This window comes from Phymastichus coffea, unplaced genomic scaffold, assembly GCF_024137745.1.
Source record: "Phymastichus coffea isolate CEN01 unplaced genomic scaffold, Cenicafe_Pcof_1.1 PCOF00044, whole genome shotgun sequence".
In the NCBI taxonomy this organism is placed as follows: Eukaryota; Metazoa; Arthropoda; class Insecta; order Hymenoptera; family Eulophidae; genus Phymastichus; species Phymastichus coffea.
The window spans coordinates 311,662-337,666 of NW_026706855.1; the positions used below are offsets into that span (position 1 = coordinate 311,662).

The 26,005-nt window shown below is 30.7% G+C and overlaps 3 protein-coding genes across 6 annotated transcripts; 1 reads left to right on the forward strand and 2 right to left on the reverse strand.

The window, feature by feature from the left end:
* Positions 1–325: 325 nt before the first annotated feature.
* On the reverse strand, positions 326–15,551 carry LOC131664610 (uncharacterized). Of its 4 annotated transcripts, XM_058935851.1 has the most exons (8): positions 15,485–15,551; positions 15,253–15,388; positions 12,210–12,515; positions 11,962–12,102; positions 4,128–4,325; positions 3,231–3,434; positions 2,530–3,061; positions 326–2,258 (listed from the first exon to the last, which is right to left on the reverse strand). In XM_058935851.1, exons 3-8 carry the CDS (start codon positions 12,414–12,416, stop codon positions 1,582–1,584), a joined length of 1,959 nt encoding a protein of 652 aa, XP_058791834.1. In that variant the 5' UTR covers positions 12,417–12,515; positions 15,253–15,388; positions 15,485–15,551; the 3' UTR covers positions 326–1,581. The 4 variants fall into 4 exon arrangements, with proteins under 4 accessions (XP_058791834.1, XP_058791835.1, XP_058791837.1 ...); XM_058935852.1 differs by lacking the exons at positions 15,253–15,388; positions 15,485–15,551 and adding an exon at positions 13,172–13,379; XM_058935854.1 differs by lacking the exons at positions 15,253–15,388; positions 15,485–15,551 and adding an exon at positions 12,953–13,085.
* Positions 15,552–17,604: 2,053 nt separating this feature from the next.
* Positions 17,605–19,611, forward strand: LOC131664625 (ubiquitin-conjugating enzyme E2 L5). Its single transcript, XM_058935878.1, has 4 exons — positions 17,605–17,843; positions 17,923–18,018; positions 18,137–18,323; positions 18,866–19,611. The coding sequence occupies exons 1-4, from the start codon at positions 17,817–17,819 to the stop codon at positions 19,030–19,032; spliced, it is 477 nt and encodes a 158-aa protein (XP_058791861.1). The 5' UTR covers positions 17,605–17,816; the 3' UTR covers positions 19,033–19,611.
* Positions 19,267–25,940, reverse strand: LOC131664608 (DNA replication ATP-dependent helicase/nuclease DNA2-like). Its single transcript, XM_058935848.1, has 14 exons — positions 25,785–25,940; positions 25,037–25,689; positions 24,702–24,975; positions 23,999–24,176; positions 23,614–23,914; positions 23,115–23,519; positions 21,847–22,086; positions 21,624–21,770; positions 21,153–21,549; positions 20,872–21,065; positions 20,611–20,797; positions 20,350–20,535; positions 20,084–20,263; positions 19,267–20,001 (listed from the first exon to the last, which is right to left on the reverse strand). Exons 1-14 carry the CDS (start codon positions 25,833–25,835, stop codon positions 19,789–19,791), a joined length of 3,606 nt encoding a protein of 1,201 aa, XP_058791831.1. The 5' UTR covers positions 25,836–25,940; the 3' UTR covers positions 19,267–19,788.
* Positions 25,941–26,005: the final 65 nt, after the last annotated feature.

A 26,005-nucleotide genomic window follows, 5' to 3' on the forward strand; every position in this document is an offset into this window, starting at 1 on the left:
TAATTTGTTGCGAATTTGATGATTTTTACGATATAAATAGGACCAGCTTAATTAAGGAAAATAATTTTATTAATCTAAAAGTCATAATATCAAGAAGTTTATACAAAAAAGTCGATAGTTAAGTGAACATAGCAATTAAAGAATGACTATATGCATTGTGAACAATATGAATTATGTCAGTTAAGCATTTATTTAGTATCGAAAACTTTATAATGATTTTTAATTGTCAAATAATTTTATTATGGGATTAGTGAACTTGATGATAACTTAGATATAATATTTTATTTTCATTACAATGACGAGTTTGAGAATGATTTTATTTCAATGGCATACATGTTCATTAAAGAAAAAGTTGTAAAATTATTTTAAGATGATTATAGTTCAACTGCATCAATAAAATGAACTTTATAACTAATTAATAATAGAATTAAGAAAGTTTGTTTTTTGTTTCCAATTTTTTGAATTTTCATCCAAGTAATAAACATGAAAAATGAACGAAATTCATTCAACATTTTTATTCTTCATTATAAGCTTGAATAATTTTACTCAATTTTAACTTCATGTTCAGTAAATACGTCACTCACATTTCAAACACAAATGTATACTCAACAAAATACGTTTTCTTTTAAATAAACGTTCTAAAATATGTGAAAACATGGTTTGTTGTTTATACTTGTCTGTTTGGAAAAGTGACTATATTCCTTTGACTCTTAGTATAGAATTTATTTGTGAATGAAAACTCAAAAATAACATAATGAATGATATGAATACTAAATAGAAAACATTACAAAGTCAGCGAAGATCTTGAGAATGAAATATTTTTCTTATAGTATTAATTAAAATTAGTCATTTAATGACATTTGAACTAAGCATTTACACAGAGTCAATGGATTTATCAAATCTTGAAATATCATAAGTTTGAATGAAAATCAACAAATTCGCAGCAAAATTCGCGTACAACCTGATTTAAACGACCCCCAGGGAGTTAAATGGCATCACAAAACATAGTTGTTCACTTTCAAAATGCAACCTCTCACATTTTCATGTACAATTTCTATACTTTTTGTATTATTGCAGTTATACAGAAATTTTAATACGTTTCATGTCTAGCAACACTGTAGTTGCAAACAAACAATTTTTCTTCGTTTTCAACTAGCCTTATTTCACGTGTAGTTTTTTAAAACACCTGACGTCAGCAAAATATAACTAATTCCATTTATTTTTGCATAGTAATTAGATTATCACCTTGATTCTAGTTTGAAGAAAAATTACCACTGCCTAACGCAACATAGATAAAATTATCGTTGCCCGCTGGTTAATATAAAAACAAAATTTTTATTTTTAGAATGAAATATTCCTGCCAGTCAAAAGTAAATCAAGAATTTTTCTTATGAATAGCAAAGAACACGCGTGATTTTTAATCTTTAGACAGAAGAACGAATAATTGGAGCTCATGGATGGCAAATAAAAATAAAAAATCTGGAATTAAAATCCGAAAATACGTTCCTCTAGCGAATCGATCTGAAATCACGTCTAATGCGCATGCGTGGCCACGGGTAATTTAACCAATGCAACATGTCTTCAAGGGGTACTTTTGCGTAAGAATCCACATCTACCATCGAAGTTCACACTGGTGTACCATTTGCCCCAAGGTTTTCCTGTTGGCAAAAGCTTGCTCGAGGTGACAATTGAGCCGCACATAAGATTAGGATCAACGCGTATCACTTCGGTGACGGGTACCGGAGCGGAGGAGCCACCACTCTGCAAAGGATCGCAGTTCTCATCTTCTTCGTCGGAAATCAAATCCACAACAACTATTGACTTGGAAGCAGGGGCAGCAGCAGCAGAAGCAGGCATAGATTTCGGTCGTCTTTCTGCTGCTCGCCTCGTTGGTGCTACCTTTGCTACCGAGCGACTTTTGCAATGTGATAATTGTTGATTTATTGATGGTAAGATAGGTATTGCTGGACGATCAAGTTCCATTGGCATAGGTTGACGTGCCGGATGAGAGTAATTAAAGTCGTCGTCATCGTCGTCGAGGTCAATGATGATCGGATTGCTCTCGTCACCTGGCAAAGGGTCGTAGTCTTGTTCAATTGACGGCGATCTTTCTCGTATACGTGGTACTTCTGGCGTTGGGGTCCTGTATCTGGACGGGTTGAACTTTAACTCCTCGAGTTCCTCTTCAGTTTGCTCGATCATCTTTACATAAAGCGGTTTACAGGCTACATACAACAGTTGCGAACGGATGTCGATCACTGCAAGTAAATTGAATATCGTCTATTAGTCTCATTGAAAAATTCACAGTCTCATCAATTGAGCTATAAATAATGTTTTACTTTATCCAACTACGTTTTCTAAAAAATCACGTATATACAAAAATATGTCTTAACTATTCACTATTGACATGATTTTGTAAGATGTTTGAAAGTGGGTAGATGGATTAAAAGTTAACTACTGGTATGAGAAGTCACAGAAAAAGTAATGCAGCAAGCAGATCAGAAAAGCAGCTGTCAATAAATAACTTACTCGGCTTGCGTTTGTAGTTGTGGAAATTGTACTGATGCACATACTCGTCTGCAATCTTGCCAGCGTTATTGGTGTTATTATTAGTTTTGTCGGCAGGCTGCTGTTTGGGTTTATAGGTAACAGACCATCTGTCGAATTCGTAGGTCTTAGCAAGCCACTTGGGTTTTATAGCCAACGAGAGTGGTGGTGCAGTCAAATGTCTCTCTATCCTGTCGAGCCTCTCTTGTTGTATAGTTTCAGTCATCATCTTAGACTTTTTACCAAGTGCAAGTCCAGCTGGCGATGAGAAGGGTATGGTTGGACAACGTGTCAGATTGATCGAGCCACGTATTCGCGAGGATGTTCGCGTTTGCGAGATTGGATCGTATGGTAGAGTTTTGTTGCTGGTATCTCGGTTATGATTTGTTGCTGGGGTTGTTGTCGATTTGAGTTTGAAGTATTCCATGAACTGGTCCTGCTTAACTTCCGGAACCTCCTCGTATTCCGGCGTCGGCGGTCGCGGCTCCACACGGTAGCACAGCTTTTCGTGTTCCTGGTTCGGGAGCAAATTTCACATTTTTCTTTAAATTTGCAACGTTATACCTTCTTCTTGGGATTCCGTTTATTCAAATTTCTCATTGTATACGTTTGACATATATCATTACAAAAGCTAGAGTTATTACAATAGTCTGGTTAACAATAATTTCGCGCTCAGTGTTCACCTTCATTTTGTCGAGACCGACGAATTCGTCGTCGCAATTGTCGCAGAGATAGATGTCCTCCATGGCTGGCTCGACCATCGCTGGTGATGGTGCCTGCTTCGCTGAACGTCTTCGTAAACATTTTGTGCTGTTTGGTTGATTCTTCTTCGACTTAGCCAATGCTAAGAGCATTCTCCTTGGCTGTTCGATTTTTTTATCATAATTCTACAAAACGACAATATTGTTCTTTGTCTTCATCTAAACATATACATTTTTCTTCTCGCTATTGAATTTAATTTTTAGATAGTTATTATTTTATTTGTTTTCATTTGCTTAGTTAGATTTTGGACTTTGTCGATTTACTATAACATTATTCGCTTCAAATATTTTATGGTTGTTTTGTTTTATTATTTCCGAAAAAACTACAAATGAAAGTTAAATTCCAACCGCAGTTGTGGTTAAAGCCAATTTTAATCTAATCGTTTTACTAAAAGTAAAAAACTCAAATTATCCTATTTCAACAAATTTTAGATCAAATTAATTAATTTCACTCCGACTTTTTTTATTCTATTATAAAGCCAATTGTGAATATAAGACTTGTTAAACGTCGCGAGCTTAGGTACTTCAAATTCAATGAACTTAGTGTATTTAGGATTTGTTATCGAAGTAGAATATTATTAGTTCGCTAGACATAAAAGTCGCGGGATATCATTACGAATAATTGCAGAATAATGCATATAAAATTTTCGATGAATCAGTAAATAAATTAACATAAATTGTCCAGGGATTTAATCAGTCTGAATGGCGTGAGTATTTTGATGACGTTTTTCATAAGTTTAAATGATAAATAAATATAAAATAACTTATTAACACTTCATAAATATAAAAGAACAAATAATAATCAAAATTCCAACCTACCATATTTTCATTGCGGAAAGTAACAAGCAGTTTTCCAGTGGTTTTTAAATATAGGCTTGTGGTTGAGTCCCAGTTATTTACATATTCTAGTTTATCACGTGGATACTGTGCTAAGTACGCACAAAAGCGAAGAAGGTACTCGCTTCTGTGGTACGTGTAGCATCGGAAAACTAGTTTCTTCAAATTACTCATGTATGTCTGAAAAGTGATCAAAATATTTCTTTATCTCATTTGTTAAGACTTTGTAACTCGCGAGAAAAAGTTTTATTCTTAATAATAGTTATTTGTTCCAGATGTAAAAATAAGTTGAGTCAGCATTTTTCAGCAAATGAAAGATCTAAGTGCAGCGTCGAAAATAAAAATTTTCATGCAGAAACAAAAAAAAGAAACATGCAATAGTACTAATGAAACTTTCAAAGCACGCTACATTTTTAATACTCGTAATAATAGAAATTGTGGAAAAGAGGGACCCCAGTTTGTACACGATTGATTGTTCAGTAAAAGTATGCTTATACGTAGATAAAATTGAACTGCTCGGCTGCTAGTACTGAACTAGTAAATAAAAAAATTGAACCAAAGTATCCTGAAATGCAATAAAACATCGTGAACGCCAATATTTATTTAAAGTCAGCTTTCACATGAAAATATAAAAATTGTGTGAAATATTTGGTAGATTTCCATTCATGGAAAGTAATAAACATCGTTAATAGACCAGGATATCGTAGCTGAAAAAACAAACGGGCCATGACTTTACTGCTGCAAATGGGTGTCTAGAAATCATCACTAAATTAGACTAAAATTTTTGCGAAAAATCTTAACGCACACCTAAACTACTTACAAAAGTGAGCAAAAAATCCAAATTCCTTGTCCGCTAACAGAGGACTAAGCCAAGCTATATATAGAACGCACATCTAAACACGCAGACACACACGCGCGCGCGGGCGCAGCAACGTTTACTTCAAGTAATGAAGTTTCTCCGAGAGGGGGATTCACGATGCAACGCGAGCGCAAGCCAAGTAAAATCGTTGTATTCGTGTGCTATATAGCGACGACTACTTATCGCCGGCCATTTTGTTCAGCTTCTGACTACACCAGAACTTGGGCGTTGACTCACAATCATAAATACAATTACTGAGCTAAAACAAGCTGTTTCGTTCGTGTTGTCAAAACACTACGTCCGTATATAAATAAAACTCCGCGGGAAGAGTCAATAACCAAACTAAGAAAAAGTTATGACTCAGGTTTTAGGTTTCTAGGTTAAGACCTTAGGTTCACGCTATTTCTGTTACTTGTTACCAAAATAGTGGGGAAAATAGGCAGAGCCTATGAATCGAGTGTTTACAGATTTTCTATTTAAAGAAAGAACAAAGCATGTATGCTTTCTGTCAACATTTGGTTAGCATATTTGGGGTTGACCTTTGAGAAGTCATATAAAAAGGAAAAAGCGTTGGAGTGAGAGATAAGCCGAGAATGAGACTATTAGCGACAAAGACAGTTAGCGTCAGTGTTTAGACAGCCTCTGTACAATGCACATGCATACTTTTCAAGAATAACGAATTCCTTTTTTTTTTTGTTATATCATTATAGAACTTCCTTGATTTAATTTAATTATTTTTGCCTCATCGTATCCATCAATCCCAACCCCGATCCTACAATACTAAGTTTTTTAATCAACATTGATAAACATGAAAATAAATAGCGCTATCACGATAAATATATAAAATCTAGATAAAAGTTCATGAGAGCCACTGCTTTGCAAGCGGCTGAGCTCATTGATTTTTTAGGATCCTTTCTATACAACACGAAAAATATAATACAAGGCTATTGAGTGAAAGATAAAACGTTACTGTGAATGAAACTCAAAACTAATACAATTTTTTTATTAATAATACACATCCCGGAAAATAATAATGTTAGTGCACTATAATATTGAAATCATCAATTTCCTCTCTCATACTCGTTAGCAATAATTTAATATTTCAAACAAGTGATTCCACTAAACATATACAATAATATTTCGATTAACAGACTTGACCCTGTAAAGATGAGTGTTTATATGTGTACCTAATTCACTATGAAGCTATTATAGAAATGATAAAAAACAGGAAAAATAGAAATTTTATTTACAGTAATTATTTGTCTAATTATTTTATACAACAGTGTAATAAATGTTAGTAATGTAATAATGTAATAAATGATAAATAAAATTCGGTAGTTTTATGTGCGTTTCTTACTATTCTCTCTTTTCAATTATCCGACCTGCTGTAGAGAGTGCAAGTCAGAGACTTACAACACAAAAATTGTGAATCAAGTACTTAGTCGATAAAACCTTCTTTTATTAGTAATTAGAGGTACCCAACCATTTCACTTTAAGATAATATGATCAATAACTTCACATAATTCATACTCTGCAGCAAATTCATTGCCTTTTACTAGCATAAAAGTTAAATGCTTTAGAAACTGTAAAATAGATGCGGATGTCCATTTTACCAATAAGAAGGCTTCAGTGTAGTAATTGTTATAACTTGATTATTTTGATTCAGATAGTACATCAACAGTCAGGAACATTCAATTAAAATTTGTTCCTTATTAAAAAGGAGAATGATGATTTATGAAGCCTCTGTTTATTATGGTTATTAGTTAAAGATAGAGATTATGGCATGTGATGGGCTTGCTTATACGACGTAATGATTTGGCACGAGAATTTGAAGTTATCTATATACTTTGTATAATTTGACAATTTTCAGCACACGCAACGCGCATAGTGATTATTCATTTAGTAAATTTACCAGAACACTACGCTACAGGTCTTTTTGTAATTAGAGAAGTTTTCTTGCTTTAAGGGTATTTTACGTTATTGCCGAGCTTATTATAAGACGATATTTTCTTGATATAAGAGCAATTCTTATTATAAAAAGATACTAAAAAATATACTAAAATAAATAGGATATTACTATTGATTATACAAGGCGTTAGTAGAACCACCACTTCCTCTCATTTATTAACCATCGTTTTTGGTTTTACCGATTATGTAAATCATTCAATTTATGGTCTATTTAAAGTAGTAATATAATAATTAAAATAATACTATAATAAACAAAAAAGAATGAGAATGTTCTTAATCTTGAATAAAAATTATTTTTATATTGATTAACATGTGTACCAGGTTGGAGATCGGCTGACTGTCAGCTCCGAAATTACCATCACTAAAAAATTAATATTTAACATTGTATCTTGCGGGAATCATTGCATCAACCTCTTAGAAGAAGGGAAAAATTTAAAAATAAATTGCCATCTATTGAAAAGCAACGCGGTCTTTTCTGAAAGCTCAACAAAATTAAATAACACTGAAGAATCGAAATAAATTTAAAAAATACGTAAATCATCATCTTGTTTCGGAGTAACAATACATCAAAAATTATAATTTGATGATTTTATTATAATACGAGCTTCATATTCGCAACGCTGAACGCTTATAATTTTCATGCTGTTGACTGTTCGACTGTCACTATGAGTGACAGTAAAAATAATGTTTAATTTAATTACCTAGATTCCATATAATTAAATCGGTTTAATTTGGCAAACTCTGAAACTGATTCAATTATCTTCCAATTCCGATTTAAACGAACTCAGGCATTCTGAAATGCGATAATTCTCAATTTTTATGGGATTTCACTTGCCTTTACGCTCGTTTCTCCTAAAAAAATATTTTATCTATTTACTGTAGATTTGGATAACTTATTCTATTGGAACTGTAAATCGCACTGTTTTAATTATATAACAATACGTTAGTATATTTATTAGTAATAAACATAATAAGAGAATCATGATAGTTTAGTAAGTAAGAGCTTGTTTCTATGACTCTTAATGGTTTGGACTCCATCTTCCAAAGTAAGTTGTCATGATGTATGTAAAAATTCTTTCCCATACACTTCTAAAAATGATGGGGAAGTTAGTTATATACTTCTCATGACTGTAGGAAACCAAAACAAATGAGTGCAGATTGTTGAATTACGCTAATGATAGTATTAAAATAACAATAACAATAAGTTTCTCATATTAAAAATGAGTAAAACAAGGTTGGGGAGAATATAATCTGAAAAATTACAAAATTTGTCTGGTTTTCCTGTGTACTGACGTATATTTCCTATCTTAAATCAGTAATAATCAATGAGTCACAAAAGTTAAATACTAATTTCATTAATTGTCTATTTTGTATTTTCATATATATTTTAACTATTAATTATTTATACAATAATAAATTTACTCAATGGCAGTAACTTTCTACGCTTTCGATGTTATATAAATATCAGTAATACATTTCAACATCATGTTCTCTTGTTGCCTCGTTGAATACATCCGTGAATATCCTTTAAATTTAATATTCTGGTAATTAATTTCCAGTTCCCGCGCAGCTCTCACTTTACAATGTAAAAAACAAAAATGTAATTTAATTTATTTTATTCTATTAACTTTTTCTCTCTTCCAAACACATTTTAAGACGTAACTATTAATTTCACAGATGGTAATCAAATTATTGAATCGTAATAATTATTTCAGCGTAATTTGAAAAAATAACCTCTTGTTTTCTATAAATGATTTATTAACGGTATATTTCCATTTTTAATACAGAATATATAAGAGGTAGAGTTGCATTAATTTTTATTGCTGAAAATGAAATAATTATATTTATAAGAATAATTTTATTAATTTTTTTTAAATTTAATTTCTAATTATATAATTTTTATTTATATAATATTATATTTAATTTTATGAATTGAAGGAAATTTTCCATCCATATTAATTATTAATAAATTTCATTTACTGCTGAAATATAAATCTCACACTTTTAGACATATAATATAGCTATTTTAAAGTATACGAAAATTTTATATTGAAGACTCATAATTTTCTTAAGATAAGAAATATTCATAGATGTCAAAGAATAACGCTTGAGAAGGCTATTGATAATATAATGAATAACAATACCATTGCACTGTAAGAAATGTTCTGACCCATAAACGCTTAGGCAAAAACTAGGCTGAATAGTATCAAATTAGTTCAGAAAAAATATTTAAAAGAATCATACAATTTTTTTCTTTTGACTTTGTTTATAAAAAATAAATTGTTATATACAATAAAAGTCAATTGTTTATAAAAAATATTGAATCAAATTGACAACAATTGTATTTACTGAAAACACTTATTGCACAAATCGATTTTACTAGAAAATTCAATATAAAAACCTCTATAGTATTTTTTTCTCTAACGTTTTTGTTGAGATAAAATTAATATAAACTTTTCTTTAATTTTATAATCTATAAAAATTAATAGAAACGATCAATTCTATTAGAAAAATAACCTTGATTTTTTTTCCATAGAATCAATCAGTATAATTAATTAAAAAAAAAACAAAAATAAATAAATCTTGTCTTACGAAATTTATAACTCATTTAAGGAATTATTAATCTTGTCAAAAATTATTTTTTAAAATATCTTGTATAGTTATGAAATATAAAAAATACATTTTTGAAAACTGTTTTATTAATAACTTCATAGTTATTATCTGTTCAACGCTGATTTGTATGTTATTCTTTTGCAATGTCTATATAGTTAATTTTACAGAACTACGATACACAGGTGAATTTCGAACGTACAGAGGTACGCTAGGTTTTTAGACGCATTAACGTTGGCTCATTATATTAATGAGAGAAGTTCAAACTAGCTCCTCCCCCTAATTTTCGAAGCGCGTGGAAGGAGAATTTGTAACTGTATCATATTTGAATTTATAATTGAAGCTGAAATCTGAACCATCAAAAACAATAATTTTCCGAAAGGAAATTTTTATATTTCCTTTCGGAAAATATTCACATGACTGGTACCCAAATCTGACTCCAAGAATTTATTTGTTCATAGTCGTACAAAAAAGTTATTACAATCGAAAGTGAACTTTGATCACTTATTACTAAATATTGTCAACAATTATATAACATACTAAGATTGGCGGTCACGTGATAACGGTGACGTTATAAATAGATCAGAATTCATCTCGAGCACAAGAAGCTAATGTGTTTTTCAAGATAGTTTGAAATTCTGGACCATCATGAAACTTTTAGACAGAGAAATTTGTTCTTGTTATTTGGTTTGTTTTCATAACAAAAAACAAACAAAACAAATTTTTTTAAATAAATACTTTTTTAATGCAATTAACTTCGAATTTCGATATATTCGATATTTATAGCTAAAGTGAAGCGAATCCCTTTATTCTCGACATCGATCGAATTCCTTCTGGATTTTCCACGCGTATCTCCAGAAATACTGGTTTGATTTACTTCAGATTTTGATAACTGATTTGACTAAGATTGTAGATTACATTTCTTAATAATTTATTCATTTATTTGTTAGTAATGAACAAAGTAAGTTTGCCATTTACACATGAGTAAATCAAACAGACAATACAAAAGACTAGGAAGAGAAAGAAAATTCCAAAAATAAGACTAAATACATTGCTTTGACTGAAAGTTTCATAATGATCTATAATTCAAAAATACAGTTGGAAAATACATCAGATTTATAAGATTCTGATCTACTTGTGACGTCATGTTAGGACCAATTCTAAAAAAGTTGAGATTCTAGAATTTGGTAAATAATGGCTAATAAAAATAAAGTCTTCAATCCTCTAGCTATATTGGTGTTTAATTTTTATTTTCTTAATTTGTAGATGATATCTTTGCATTTATTAAAATGTGATGTACGTAATGTTTAAAATTATTTTAAGCTAATACGCTTTACCCCTGTCGTCCGCTAACCGAGCTAGTGAAAGTTTAGTGGGCGAAAATACATGATGATAAAGATGTCTCGGATTCGCCATTTCGATATCTGCGCAGTTACAACGAGAGATGATTGCGCAAAAGAACAAAATGGCGGACTTAAGGCGTTTTTGGTGTTGCGGGATATATATATTTTCTTGCCAGGTCAGGCTAAAATTATGCCAATCCTGAACATTATGTAATTTTAACTTTTACTGTAAATTGTGCTTATTATTGAATATGTAACAAGATCACTTAATTTTAATATATGTTCACAAACAAACACGTAATTGGTTACATTATATACGAGTAAACTTATTTATACGTTGAATGATGTTTGACCAATTACGACATTAATTAATATTATAGAATATTTATTAATAATACAGAATATTAATCAATATTATTGAATTTTTGATTTTTGATGATTGTAATTTGTCTACTTAGAATTTGAAAATAAAAAAAATATTTATTATAATTTTGGAGTAACTACAAATATAAATAATCAGAATTCACGGTAATAGTACGATTGACATTATTATAAAGATTTTAATATAATATAATTCCTATAGAAACTTGAAATATTTTTATTAAAATTGAAAAAATTCCCAAGTTTAATAAAGTTCACATTTAAGAAAGTTAGAAATTTTTCAATGTAAAAAATTGCAAATTTCTTAAAAATTATTGATTGTTTTTCAGGAAGACAATAAATGTGATGCAATGATCTTATTTTAATAAATATTAATTTATAATATTAATTATTTTAGACTAAGGTTTTGAAATTTGAACAATGGTATGTAATAACCACAACAAAATTATACAAAAGATTGTAAGATTGTAATATAAAGAGAAAAATATTTAATAAAATAGTCACACAAACTTTACCATGCAAAAGTTTCTTGATTACAAAAGCAATGCTTATGTATAGGAAAATTTATAAGGTGTGGGTTATTGAGTATTCAGAATATATTTCCCATAATCATGCACAACTATTATTTGTAGAAGAAAGATAATAAGCTACTTACTTCATTGACTTTCTTGGGTCTCACTATTGGAATGGAAAATTTAATTTCTTTGGGCCACCACTGAGGTTCGCTAATCACCTCTGCTGTGTCATGTCCCAAAGAACACTGAACCATGAATGTAACAAATCGTTCCAACTCCGACTGTGATGCAAATCAAAGTTTTCATAATACCTTCTGTTTTTCAATGAGCACTTGACGGCTTCCAGAGCCAGTTCAAGCTCATCTTTACTAAATAATATTGCACATACCAATGTGATCTTTTCTAAAGATGTGGGATATCCATTGGCAAATAGCAAAGGAAGGTTGGATATCATGGAACCTTCCTCTGTGGCACTGCCACCACCTGGTTCTAAGTCCCCAGTGGCAGCCATCATGCTTTCGTCCACTTCATTGGGGAGTGTTTCCTGCCCCAAGCCAACCCCATAGCCATCCTCTTGGAAAGCTGAATACCTCATTTTTTCAGTAATTGCCACATCTTTATATTTTTGACACCTCCTCTCCTTACTTTATGCATTAACACTTGAGTTTTGTACACAATTGTACTCCATTGTGGACTAAAATAAACAAAAGAAACAAAATTTTCAATAGAATAAGATCATCATTAAATAGGTAAAAATAATTTCCAATTGAATTCTATATTTCAAATCATTACAAGGCTTTTCCCTTCAGCTAAGCAGCTCTATGATAATCAACAACTGTGATCGATTCCCACCAGACAAGGTGATTGTTGCCTTTCAAGCACAATTAAAATTAGTAACATTATTTTTTACTTTAGAATTTTTCTCAATTATGAAAATAGAACAGTTGTCTAAGGTAGAAAATTTAAAATGGAATCAGGAACGGAGCAGATTAAAAATTTGGTATGCGCGAGTGGAGCAAAACGGAGTAACGGTCCGCGCGGATCCTGGTGATAAACTTGGAAAATGCAAAAGACAAGCAACTCTCAGTTCGTTGTTCTAAGCACCAGTTTCTAGACACTTATTTCACGTACCTACTACGTAGCTTAAAATGGCGGAGAGCTGCAGGGGAACGAAAGGAAAGCCCCGACCAGCGAGCAGTGCGCGCTCTCTTAACAGACCTCACACTCGGGGGGAAACACGATTTTTTTTTTCTTTGTGTGTGTGTATGTGCGGACGCGCGGGTTTTATAACACAACAACCTTACTGCACTCTTAAAAATTCTAAATAATATTTTTTTCAATAAATAATACCTTAATTTTTTTTGTCAGAAATAAAATTTACAAGTGTTTAATAACGGTCTAGAAGTTTAATTTTAAAAGCTTCGTTGCGATTGCAGCAGAGAAAACTATCCTTCCTCACACTAGCAGCCTAAGCTGACTGCTAACTTGTAGCAGACTAGCAGCAAGTGAAAACCGTGAGAGCTTCTGCGCCCGACTAAACTCGTAACGCGAACGCCCGTATAGGCACTCATGCTGCGCATCCACGCTCCACAGTCCACTCACTTTACATCACACATACACACATTGGCTCATGGATGGACGCACAAAGAGGGCGCTTTGTTGGCAGATCCAACGCTCCAAAATACTAACCTTTCTGTTCAGGCTCTAAATGAAGCTTAATAATACCTTTCTTTCTTCTCATGCATCTTGGTTCTTACATCAAATATTGAAAACTAATTTATAGACCAATAAACTAAAATCTTACAACTACAAATAGTTAACAAATGATTTGCAAATTTTAATAAGGTTAGGTTAATGTAAATGAAAATATTGCCGCAATTGTGTCACTTGGATACGAATTAATGGAGAATTTTTTATAAAAATGTTACCTACTTTCAATATGACGGGATATTACAATACCTTATAGGTCAATAAACAATTAAGTTTTAATGTTGTTCATTACTCATTAGTAAAATTGCCAAATTAATTAAATTTATGAGGTCTTAACCTTAACTTAAAAATTTAAAAAGATTTTGTAAAGTTTACAATGAAATGGACTCAAGAAGAATATGAACGATAACCTATAAATATCGAATAATGTTATCAACTCAAGGTGAATATTGAAAAAAACAGAACCACTTTAGTTACTTTAAATTTTAGTTAATTATTCGATGACACCAATTAAATGTTAATGATGATCGCAACTTAATCCAATGATTTATATAAAAAATTCGGTTTTTTAACCACATCTATAACTATTATTAGTGACAAACATCAATCTTGCTACTGTAAACCAGAACTACGGGCATATTACTAGAATGTTTATGTGGCAAATAAAATTCAATGAAAAAATCATGTTTATTAGATTGTTTATAAATTTTTAATAAAACATTTATTACACGGAAGAACCGTGGCTAATAAAAGAACATGTGAATAAATCAACATGGCGGATATCTGTCCGCAATACTGAAGCAAGATGGCTAAAAGTGCTGTGTAGAGTTCTGACGGGGAAAAACGCATTCGAGACCGATGATGCGTTAAGGTCGATAACCTTGTATTCTTGATACAGAAACTTTTTTTGATATTTTTATAGCAAAATCCGGTAAATAATGAATAATAAATTAATAATGTATGAATTTAACTCAGCAATGCCAGTAATACGAAGAATTATTGTGCATAACATTATTATTGTCGTGTACGTGACGGTATCAGAGTCAATCGATAGGGGGGCCTTGTTGGGAATTTGGAAGCATCTAGAATCTATATCCAAGATTCTTCATATATTTCGATAGCATATCATAACGATCATAATAGTCGAATCAGATTTGATTAAATGGCTAAATTGTTAGGAGATTACATGAGTAATAAACTTTTTATAGTAATTTCAACGTGAAAATATGATTATCGTGACATTAAAACGTATATTCAACTCGCACGATCAAATAACTTCCAACAGAAATATATCAGTATCACATCTTATTTATCACGCGTCTGTTATTATAAACAATAGAACATATTCTCCAGTCTACCGACGAAAATATTAAATATAGCTGGAATCCTTTAAGACACGCATTGGTCGCCATCTTGAATAGCCCTAACCGATTCTTTATTAAGCTTTCTTTGGCCCTTAATAGGTATGTATACGTGTTCTTTTATGACTGCAAATAATTAAAAAATTTTTTTGGGCCATTTTGATAAGGTCTATTTCAAATCGCATTTTTAATATTTGTTAAAACTATAGTAAAGGCTATATTTTCTTAATACCTGGGATCGATCATTTCAAATCTTTAACAAAAGAAATAGGATATTGTAAAAATTTGATGATTTTCAATTTACATTACTTGTTCTTTAAAAAAACTATTTTAATAATAATATAAGTGAACGATATTTACCTGATATAAGTAGCGATTCTTTTTATCTTAGAGTTGAAATTTCTTTGATACCGCATCAAAATGATCACAAAATGGCCGAATAATATTTGCAATGATGACTAGCGAAGCCTTCAGAAAAAACTAACCTCCCAGTGAACTATAAATTTAATATGATATGATAAATATAATTAATAGTTTTGGCTATTGATAAAAAATATTTAGACTACATTATAATAAACAGTGTCCCTCTTACCTTAAAAAACTTTGGAATCACTGTATAAGATCGTATGGAGGAATCGGTATAATGGAAAGCATAGTTATTATATACTTACTTTAGTTTCAGATAAACCATTAGATGGCGCCAGTTCCTGATAAACGCATTTACATCTGGCTGAAACAGCGAAACAGGAGGTTCAAAATTAGGGACTCTAGACACTAGTTTGAATCCCAACGGCAAACAGCGCCACCGAAGAACTTTTTTTGTGAGGATTTTTGACGGAAGGTGAAGGTCAAAACATTGTCAGCCGAGATTTTACGTAATTGTCAGAAAAGATTAAAAAATCACGACTGTGAAGTGACTAAAATAATAATAAAAATCTACACATGAAACTAATATATGATAATAATTGGAATAATTGTAATATAAAAATTCTTACCATACAAAGAAAACACGATATGATACTCGGACACTGTAGTACTTGCGATAAATTTCGTCCAATAAAAATATTAGTATTTTTATAAACTTGAAGTAAGAAACCTTCCCTGTTATATATTTTAAACTATAGCATTGCTTTACTAATTATTCATACTGGGATCACGACGTTCGAATGAATAATAAATTATAAAAACTATTTACAAAGATTATCAAACTATATAAACTACAAAAATATTAACAATTCTAATTTTTTAATTATATTGGATTAGCATTTATATAAAACAATTAAATCGTTGTACTTAGGTATAATAGCGGGATAATATACGATTAGTGAAATAAAGTGTTTGGAAGTAATAAGCCATTAATTTTAAAAATGTTAAAGTAGACCATCAAAAGTTTGTTAGAACACAATCATATTTAGTTTTACCGCATTATAATATTATAAAAAATAATATAGATTGGAACGTATACGTGGTGATTCATAGAAAATGGATCGAAATTAATTTTAAAAGTGAAGTTAATAAAAGATAAAATTTTATTTTTTCAATTGTATTTAATAATTAACGCTACAATTATTTCGTGCAATAAGTCAAATTAAAAAATATATCATTGGCGTTAACAAAGAAAATGATAATTAAACTTCAATTCTGTCGATAATGAAGATAAGAATATTGAAATCGTGAAAGCTCTACAAATGATTATAAAATAATAATTTTTTATGCTTATATATTTTACATGAAAGTATCTTATTTTTTAACCAATTATTTCTTTAGTAATACCTTAATGATAAAATATTTCATTAAAATTTTAATTACATCAGACTTGGTCGTCAGGTATCGTCAAATCTTTGCAAATAAAAATTATCAGATTATAGTGATCATGAACTAGATTAGAGTCACTATAGCACCGAAGTACAAATAAATCTCAAAAAACTGTGAAGTCACCCAATAAGAAACAATAATAACCAATAGCAGTAAGATCCTCGTATTTGAGTTCCATACTGCTTTCTCTCAAAATCGCGTAAGAGCATTCCACGTACCGTCGGAACAATGCTAATGTATCAGAATCTTGTATTAGATCAGTAAACATATATAGTTTTATTACCGAGTAACTTAGAACGATGATTATTCTAAGGGGTTATATTACTCATTCCTGTTCAAAAATAAAAAAAAACATGTTCAATTGTTTATGCAAAACAGAATAAATAATATAAGTTTGAAATGGTCGAGATCTGAGGGTATTCAGATTCACTTATAATGTTTTTATAAATTTCATTCACTGTAAATAATGAATATTTAAATAACTAAAATGAGGTAAAGTTATCACAGCAATGAATCAATGTCTAGTACTCACGTTTAGTTGAGAATGATTCTTCAACGCTTAAATCCAAACTTCACTTGTTTATGTTTGTCAATTTGTAAACGTAACATGAGAAATACACTGACAATGAAAATTCATATTCTTATTTCTCACTTACTTTAAAACGAATAAATGTTTCAAGTGACATAATTTCCACAGCAAAATCACAATAAAATATTATGTAAATTATGTAAATAGTAAAAATCGACTACGGCAGGTCGTAACCGGCGGCCGTCGTTTTCGCGGGGACAGGCAGTGGAAACTACGGTCTACGTGAGCTGTCTAACCCATGACGTCGATACCAATGAGCAAGAGTAAGTGAACAGCCACCAGGAGGCCAATGTATGCTCATGTATGTAGTGTGGTATGTAATGTATGTATGTATGTATGTACAGGGAAGAGCAGCAGCCGTGTAGTGTGTCACAGTTCATCGTGTACGAGTTAACCAGAGTACGAACTCGTCTTCGAGGTACGTGAAGTCGTTTTTACGTTTTTCCGCACTCAGCTCGCAAGTTCCGATACATATATATATACATAATCCACTCTCGTCGACGAAACATCGTCCCTCAAAATGGCAGCTACGAGGAGGTTGCAGAAGGTAGGTACTCTGTATTAATAAGCCAGATTTTTCCTCTCTATTTTTTTCGGCTACATTCGTTTGTTGTCACGTACTTCAGGAATTGGGAGATCTCAGGGCCTCGGCCATGAAGAATTTCACAAACATACAGGTGGACGAAACGAATATTCTCACTTGGCAGGGTCTCATATTGCCGGTAAGTTGTCCTTTCCGTTTAGAAAAAATAGCAACTTAATCCGGGCCTCAATGATTCATCAAATTTTATATTGGTTCTGATTCACTTCTAATCTTTGGGTCGCGCTCGTTTTTTCTAGGACAATCCACCTTACAACAAAGGTGCTTTCCGAATTGAAATCAATTTCCCTGCTGAGTACCCTTTCAAGCCACCAAGGATAAATTTCAAGACAAAGATCTATCATCCCAATATTGATGAAAAGGGCCAGGTCTGTTTGCCAATTATCAGTGCAGAAAACTGGAAACCAGCGACAAAAACAGACCAAGGTTAGTTGATATTAATTAACTTTTTTTTTAATAACCTCAATCAGCACTTTGGTAGAAAAGATTAACTTTAAAGAGATAATTGCAATCATTGAGTATTACGATTATAGATATTTTTTATTGAACAAAGTAATGCATGTGTATCATAAATTTAAAGTATTCGTTGATATTATTCACCATTCTTCTAATAAATATTAAACTTGAAAATTTTATAATTGTCTTATCCTAGGATTGCAGACAGCAATAGAAATAATGCTATTAAGTCCAATTTCGATGTATTGTGAAATGTGCAATTATTCCATCCGTTTTTCTTTTAGCTTGAATTATTCAATAAAATATTGTTAAGAACAAGTTTTTTTTGTGTTTTTATAATATGTACAAAGAATATCAAAGTACTTTGATAAAGTTGAGATAATGATTTGGTTTTGTAGTCATAAATTTTTAATAAATCTAAATTTTTTTTTAATTCTACTGGATTTCGTTCAGTATTTTATGCTTCGATACATTAAAGTTATCAATTAAATTAATTAAATAAAATTTTTCAGTCATACAATCTTTGATCGCTTTGGTAAATGATCCTGAACCAGAACATCCATTGAGGGCTGACTTGGCAGAGGAATTTCAGAGAGATAAAAGGAAGTTTCTGAAAAATGCAGAAGAATATACAAAGAAGTATGCTGAAAAAAGGCGAGACATGTCCTCGATGGATTAACCGTACTTAGCCATGTTAATACCAAGATGCCTGCCACCTATCTCCAAAACCCTAAGCGATAAAGTTCTTCAGAAGTGGAGCCAGGCTGAGAGAACTCTGTACAGTATAATTTGACTTTTTGCTGAAGATGAGGAATATACGCAAATTGTACTATTTATACGAAGAAGGCAAACTTTTAGGAATTAACGTATGTTGTAATAACACTGTGTATTATAAGCTGGGATATGATGCTAGTTATTGTAGCAAAAAATGCACTTTTTTCATGCAGAAGTGCATTTTTAATACTTTATTGAGTTATTTATGTGTTTTATGTTTATTATTTAAACTCTCCAATGTCTCAAGCAAGTAGCCCTCAATGATTTTTTGAATGATATACGACTGGTGGCTTAAATCTTGAGTTGGAAGATGAAAAATTTTGCATTTTTTTGCATTAAAGCTTGATAACCCAGCTTAAGCTTTTCTTTTGTGTGAATTGATTGCTGAGACTTTTCTAATGTTGAGAAGCATAAAGTAAATTTGATCTAAGTATGAAAATATATAACAATATTGTACTTTTAAAAAGTCGTTACAATAAAGTTTTGCAGAAAACAAACAACACATTTGTTTTGAACATTTTTCTATTAAAAAAAATTACAAATAAATACTAGTCAAACAAATTTTTTGTTGCAGAATTGAAAATAAGCACATTAATTACTTTCATTTGGTATCACAAAATTATCATATAAAAAATCTAATAATACAATAATCATTAAAATTTCAAAGTAATAATTGAATCAAGTCATCAAAATAAAAATCGTCTTCACCCTCTTTCAAGTCATAAATTTGATTTTCACTCTTTAATACTGCTATTAACTTGCTAAATGGTTTGAATCGTTCTAACGTGCAAAGATCACCTACAATAATTAATTTATGTTTAGCGCGAGTCACAGCCACAGTAAGACGCTGTTGATCTTCCAAAATATCAAACTCCTGAAATATAATCCATGTTTTTATTCTCTCAAATTAGTATGATTTTAATTATTATCCAAATTAGGAAAAAAATTATTTATACCTGTACATTAGTATCTTTTGGAATACTTTTGGTGCAACTATAAATGATGATACTCTTATCGCGACCTTGATACTGATCGACTGTATTTATTTCAATATCGCTAGAAAGTATTGAGCGTAATAAGCGTACTTGAGCTCTGTAAGGTGCAATCACACCAATGTCTCTGGCTTCAATTCCTAACTGTAAACGTACATTAAAATAGTTTTAATAAATTATTTACTAGTAGTATTTCGCAACATATTTTATCAATGTACAATAGGACATACACTTTTAATAACTTTAATCAATTTAACAATAACAGCTGCTTCCCAATAATTGGAATTTCCTTTTATTATCTGTAAAGATGGGTCAAGAGATCGATGATATGTAGGGGAGGTGTTCAGTAATATTACCGAATTTTTCAGTCTCAATGAAAGTGATTTTCTAATCCATTTTTCACAATTTTCCAAATTCTGGTAAAAAGTAAATGAAATAGTAATTTGTTATTTCATAACTACTTGAAATGAAAAATGTTCATAACTACTCACTGTCACATTAGATATGGGAAGAATTGCTTTTTCAATTTCTTCATTACCAACTTGCAATTGATCATGGTAAGTCAATTTATTTGCTACATTCATAATGCAACTGTTCATTCTGTACTGCAAAGTTAAAGCAATGGTATTGTTTTCGCAATCCAATCTCAAAAACAATGATTCATTTATGCCCAGTTTTCTGAAAATTTTAAATATTTGCATAATTAGAAGATTTGTAAACTAAAAAATTAAAAGCGTAAATCATAAAATTACCTTGCAATGTTGCTTTTTGCAATGGGAGGTAATTGTTCTGGATCTCCTACAAGTACAAACTTATCTGCACAATAAAGAGGTCTCAAAATAGTAGGCTGAAGAACTTGTGTACTTTCATCAACTATACAAAAGTCAAATTTCCGTTTTGCAAGATGTGGATGTGTCGCTCCATAACAAGTCACACCGACAACTTTCTGAAGATAATAAAAGTAAACTAATAAAATTATTTATTTTTTATGTGTGTAATTTAGTTTAATAAGACGAATTTTCTTTATACGAACTTTGCTGCTATAAAGAGTGTGCAAAGCTTCAGGTGATTGACAATCTGCTGTCAGAACATCATCTACCATTTTAACTAATGCAGGATGTGCTCTTATACTTGATCCAAGTCTTATGAAGTCAACTTTTCGATCCAGCAATTTCAGCAAGATATTGTCTAAAGCTATATTTGTGTGAGCAGTAACCAATACTGATTTATCTAGTTTTACAAATAATTCAATCATGGCAACAAGAGTTTGAGTTTTTCCGGTTCCAGGAAAGCCTTTTATTAATATGTAATTGTCTGTTGTTAGTGTCTTCAACACAGACTTTCTTTGGTCTTTGTTCAATTTGCCAATAATTTCGCCAGCAATTTTTCCAGTTGAAGGTGGTAATTCTGATGTGAATGTAGCTGGTTGCCTATAATTTCATCATTTTAAATACAAATCTCTATTATATAAAATATATTACTGTTTAAATAGTGGTGATTATACTTTTCAATAACAATTTTACGTAAGTTACTACAGATCTCGTAATTGTCTAAAAGACCGCCAAGTTGTGACATATTATGCATCAGAAAGTTAGAGTATGAACTTTTATCAATATGAAAAATAGTGTCATTATAAACTTTTTTTATATTCCTAAAAATATAATTATTGATTAGCTCACTCTATAATTGTTTTCGAAATTCCATTGATATTTAATAAATATGCATACTTATCACAGTGTACAAAAACAGAGGTTGAAGTAATAATGTCAATATATCCTGCAATGATATTGATCCTGTTGCTTGTACTAACAATTACATATTCATCTTCAGCAAAATCTACTGCATTGATTTCTTTAGGTACCTTCAAATCGGATTCTTTTGATCTTTGAAATTCATGATAAAATCGATTAGATTTTTCCAGAACTGCTACTAAATTTAAGTGACTAATACAGGAACCTCTTTTCTCTCTAAAATTAGTAAAATATATAATTTTCTATAACCAAAATTAATCTAGTCAAATATATGAAATTCTTAGCTATTTCAATGAGCCTGGAGACACTGAGTGATCGATTTTTTCAAATTTTGCACATGTTTTGCACACATAAAAATAATCATTTTCCCAAATTTTCATATCAAAATATTCATTATATATAAAATTATCAATTTTCGGCAAATAACGATAAAAATTTATCAAAAGGCTATATTTCAAATATTATAAATAAAAATATAGCGATCAACTTTTTTAAACTTTGAAAATAATTGCAAGATTAAACAATAATTTTTTATTTTTGGAATTTATTAACTTTTTTCTTAATAAACAATTGAAAATAACTCAAAATGTAGTTTTCTTAAATTCTTGCTTCTATACGTGTTCCTCACGGTTTTTTAAATTCAAAGTTAACTGTGTAGAGTAGAGGCAATTTCGTAAAATAATATGAAAATACTTGGTCTAAACGGTATAGTCAATGACCTATTTAATTGTCATATTCTCAATGTAAAAATCGTATATTTTCATAAAATTAAATAGAAATTAGAGAATAATTTGTACAAAACAAAAATCAATTTAAAATACCTGTAAGTTATTAAAGTGATGGCCTGCTCGAGTTTTGGCTATACAGATCGAAGAAATGCCCAAAAAGGGGATAACAAGTTTTCTATAATGACTATGCCTACTCAGCGCCGTCCATCTAAGCGCTAGGCGCCTTCGCTGCCGCACGGCGGGGTTTCTTCTTGTAATCAGTGCCAAGGGTTTCTTTAATCGGGTAATTGAATTTATTAACTATTTTGTATATAAAAAAAAACCCTGGGGAATACGTAGAAGCAAGAAATTAAAAAAAAAAACCACTTTTTCAGTTATTCGCAATAGTTTAAGAAAAAAGTAATTAATATTTTGGTATGAAAATTAGGGAAAATGACCTCTATTTGTGCAATAGTTGTGCAAAGCTTGAAAAACTGTCTTCAGGGCCGTTAAAATAGCTAAGAATCACCTATATACCTCTTTGAAGGTTTCAAAGTCCAGATATCTCTCCAAGAAACTTGGTCTTGGCGCTCTGCAGTCTCTTCTAGTTGTAAAAGTGAAACCCATTTCATCACATATTCTCTATGTTCAGGTTTCAAATGCCCTGTGATATTATTATAAAGCTCTTTAAGATGATGGCCTTCATGCAATTCTTTTTTATCTTCATCAGAAAGATATGTGCAGCATAAAGTATTGTATGGGCACGTAGAACATGAACGACGATTGATGGGTTTTGGAAATTCCATTGGCATAACAGTCTCTTCCTCTTTAATTTTAACTACGACTGGTTGGCGCGTTGAATAATAAGCTACAGAGTTTCTAAGTGCAATCAAGTCTCTTTGGGCATGGATACTGCCTTTTATTTCTTTCATGATGTTTTCCCTTTAGAAAATATAAATAATAGTTGTTAGATGTCTATGTACAAATGACTTTTAACTTTGCAATTTGTTGCAATTTTCAATCAATGTTTGATTACCTTAGATACAATAAAAGTCCAGAATCTGTGTTACGACCAGTATTTTTCATCATCATTATGTAGAGGATTAATTGACCGTGATGTTCACTTGAAAACGAAGCTTTACCGGTTTTCAACTCAAGAGGTAGTACCCTACGTTCTATTGTAGGACATGATTTAGTTTTTATTTGATTAATAACTTCAACAGTCAAATCAATTTTTCCCTTTATTCCCAGTTCTGGAATCCAAACATTTTCTTCAATATCACAGATTTTTTCAATTTTACCAGCGTAATTGTCATCCTTTAAATCCGGTACAACACCTACATATAATATTGGTTCTATTATTATTTAATATTATAATTAATTAAGTATTAAAAAGGTTTAACTTTTGATTAAAGGTTTACCTTTGATGTAACGTTGTATGAATTTGTAAATTTGAACAACAGCAGGACGCATGAGATTTTTGCAATCAGGCATGGAAACTCCACCACTGTACATCATCATAATGGCATGTTTTGACTTGAGAAGATTATCTAGAATTTCTGTGATTCCTTTAATTTCTGTAATACCTCTCTCTAAGACCTTAAAATAAAACGGATGATTAACCTATTGATTTGGGCACAGATAAATTAATTGAAAAAAATTACCCGAGTTTTTTCTTTTGTAGATTCTAATTGCTTATAAAAAGCCATTTAAAAAAATTAACAAACTTTTTATTACAATACGTAATAAAAAACATTTTATTTTATACAATTGTATAGTTAATTAGTGTAATTACTTAAAAAAACCAAATTTAAAAAATTTTGCATAAACAAAATAAAATGTGACAACAAAGACGCTAAAGACGTTTCTGTCCATACCTGGCTTAAATATTGAATAAATTGTTGCATTTATTTTTTAAAAGCAAAGTTTTCAACAATTTGTTTGAATTACTTTTGATAAACAATGCTTAGTAACAAAAAAAGAACATAAATGTTCTTTCAATTTGCCTGTGAATAGTCAAGTTAATTTGATGATATCTAGTTTAGTTTTTGTTTGGGCTTTAATAGCTTAATTAAAATTTCAAGTGTATACTTCCAACTAATCTTTTCTGACAAATATACATACTGTTTGCAAAAGTTCATGAGATAAGCTTCCAACAAGCATATAACTATTGTTAATATTGTTGTATGGCAAATTCTCAATCTGTCTGAATTTCTCTTGTAAAAGACTCTGTCTACTGCAAAACAATGAATTGACTACTGATGTACCAGAGATAAGTATGTCAGGCTGATTAATGATATATCCAAAGTTATTGTCAACTATCCAGTACGTTGAATCTGGTGTTTCCTTTTTAGCCATTACGACAATAAATTCTCCAGGTTCAATTTTTGTGTATCGCCTGAAAAAACAAAATTTAAACATTCCAATACTTACAAAGATTTAAATAATTATTTACTTACCATATCCCAAAACACTTGACAATAGTTGATGCTTCATTATATTCTTCTTTGACAGTCAAAGTGATATCAGTTTTTTCCCAAATGATATCAATAATAATACATCTCTTTGGAATAGTAAAATCTACAACAGTTTCTTTATAAGAAAACTCTTCTTCAAAAAACCCATTCAATTCCTCAAGCGTATCCTTCTTATAAGTCCATTCTTCGTCAAAAAGATCATCTAATCCTTCAAGAGTATCGGTTCCTTGAGTTTCAGAGTTACTTTCTTTATCTTTACTACTATTATCTGTTGCTGACTTATTTTTTATTGTTAATTCTATATTTGATGATAAACTATTTTGTAGTACCTTCTCAGAAGGCAATTTTTCAGGAAACTTTTCTGCTTCTAGGAATTCTTTATTTTCCTCATCAACAAAAGTAATATTGCCATCAAAATTTTTTCTAATCTTTCTGATCTTTCGAGTCATAGGATCACTACTAATCCTTTTCCTTTTTCTTAAAGATCTATCTTGTGCAATTTGTGATTCGTCAGATTCTTCATCTTCATCACTCGAAGCTGAATCAGTACAGACTGATGCCATAGCAATTGTTCTCTTAGATTGAGCAAAGTAAATACCTACATTTTTTTGACCTGGCAGTTGACGAGGTGTACGCTGATTTGCAAATGTAAATTGAAAAATCATTCATCTAGTCATCACGCAGGAAGTCTGCTAACATGACATAACATTTATATTTACAACGTAATTACCTGTTTTGTAGGAGATAGCTCTGTTTTCTTGTTATTTTCAGTAGAATTCATAACGATATAATTTTTCTTTATGCTATTTTTTCTACTTTTATTACATATTGTTAACTCAAATATCTACACGTTTTATCATTGGAAACGAGTTAATTCCTCCCACCATATTAGTAGGAATCCTTCGCGCCAAAATTTTTAGGCGCCATATCGCGATTCGTCGTTCGTCTATT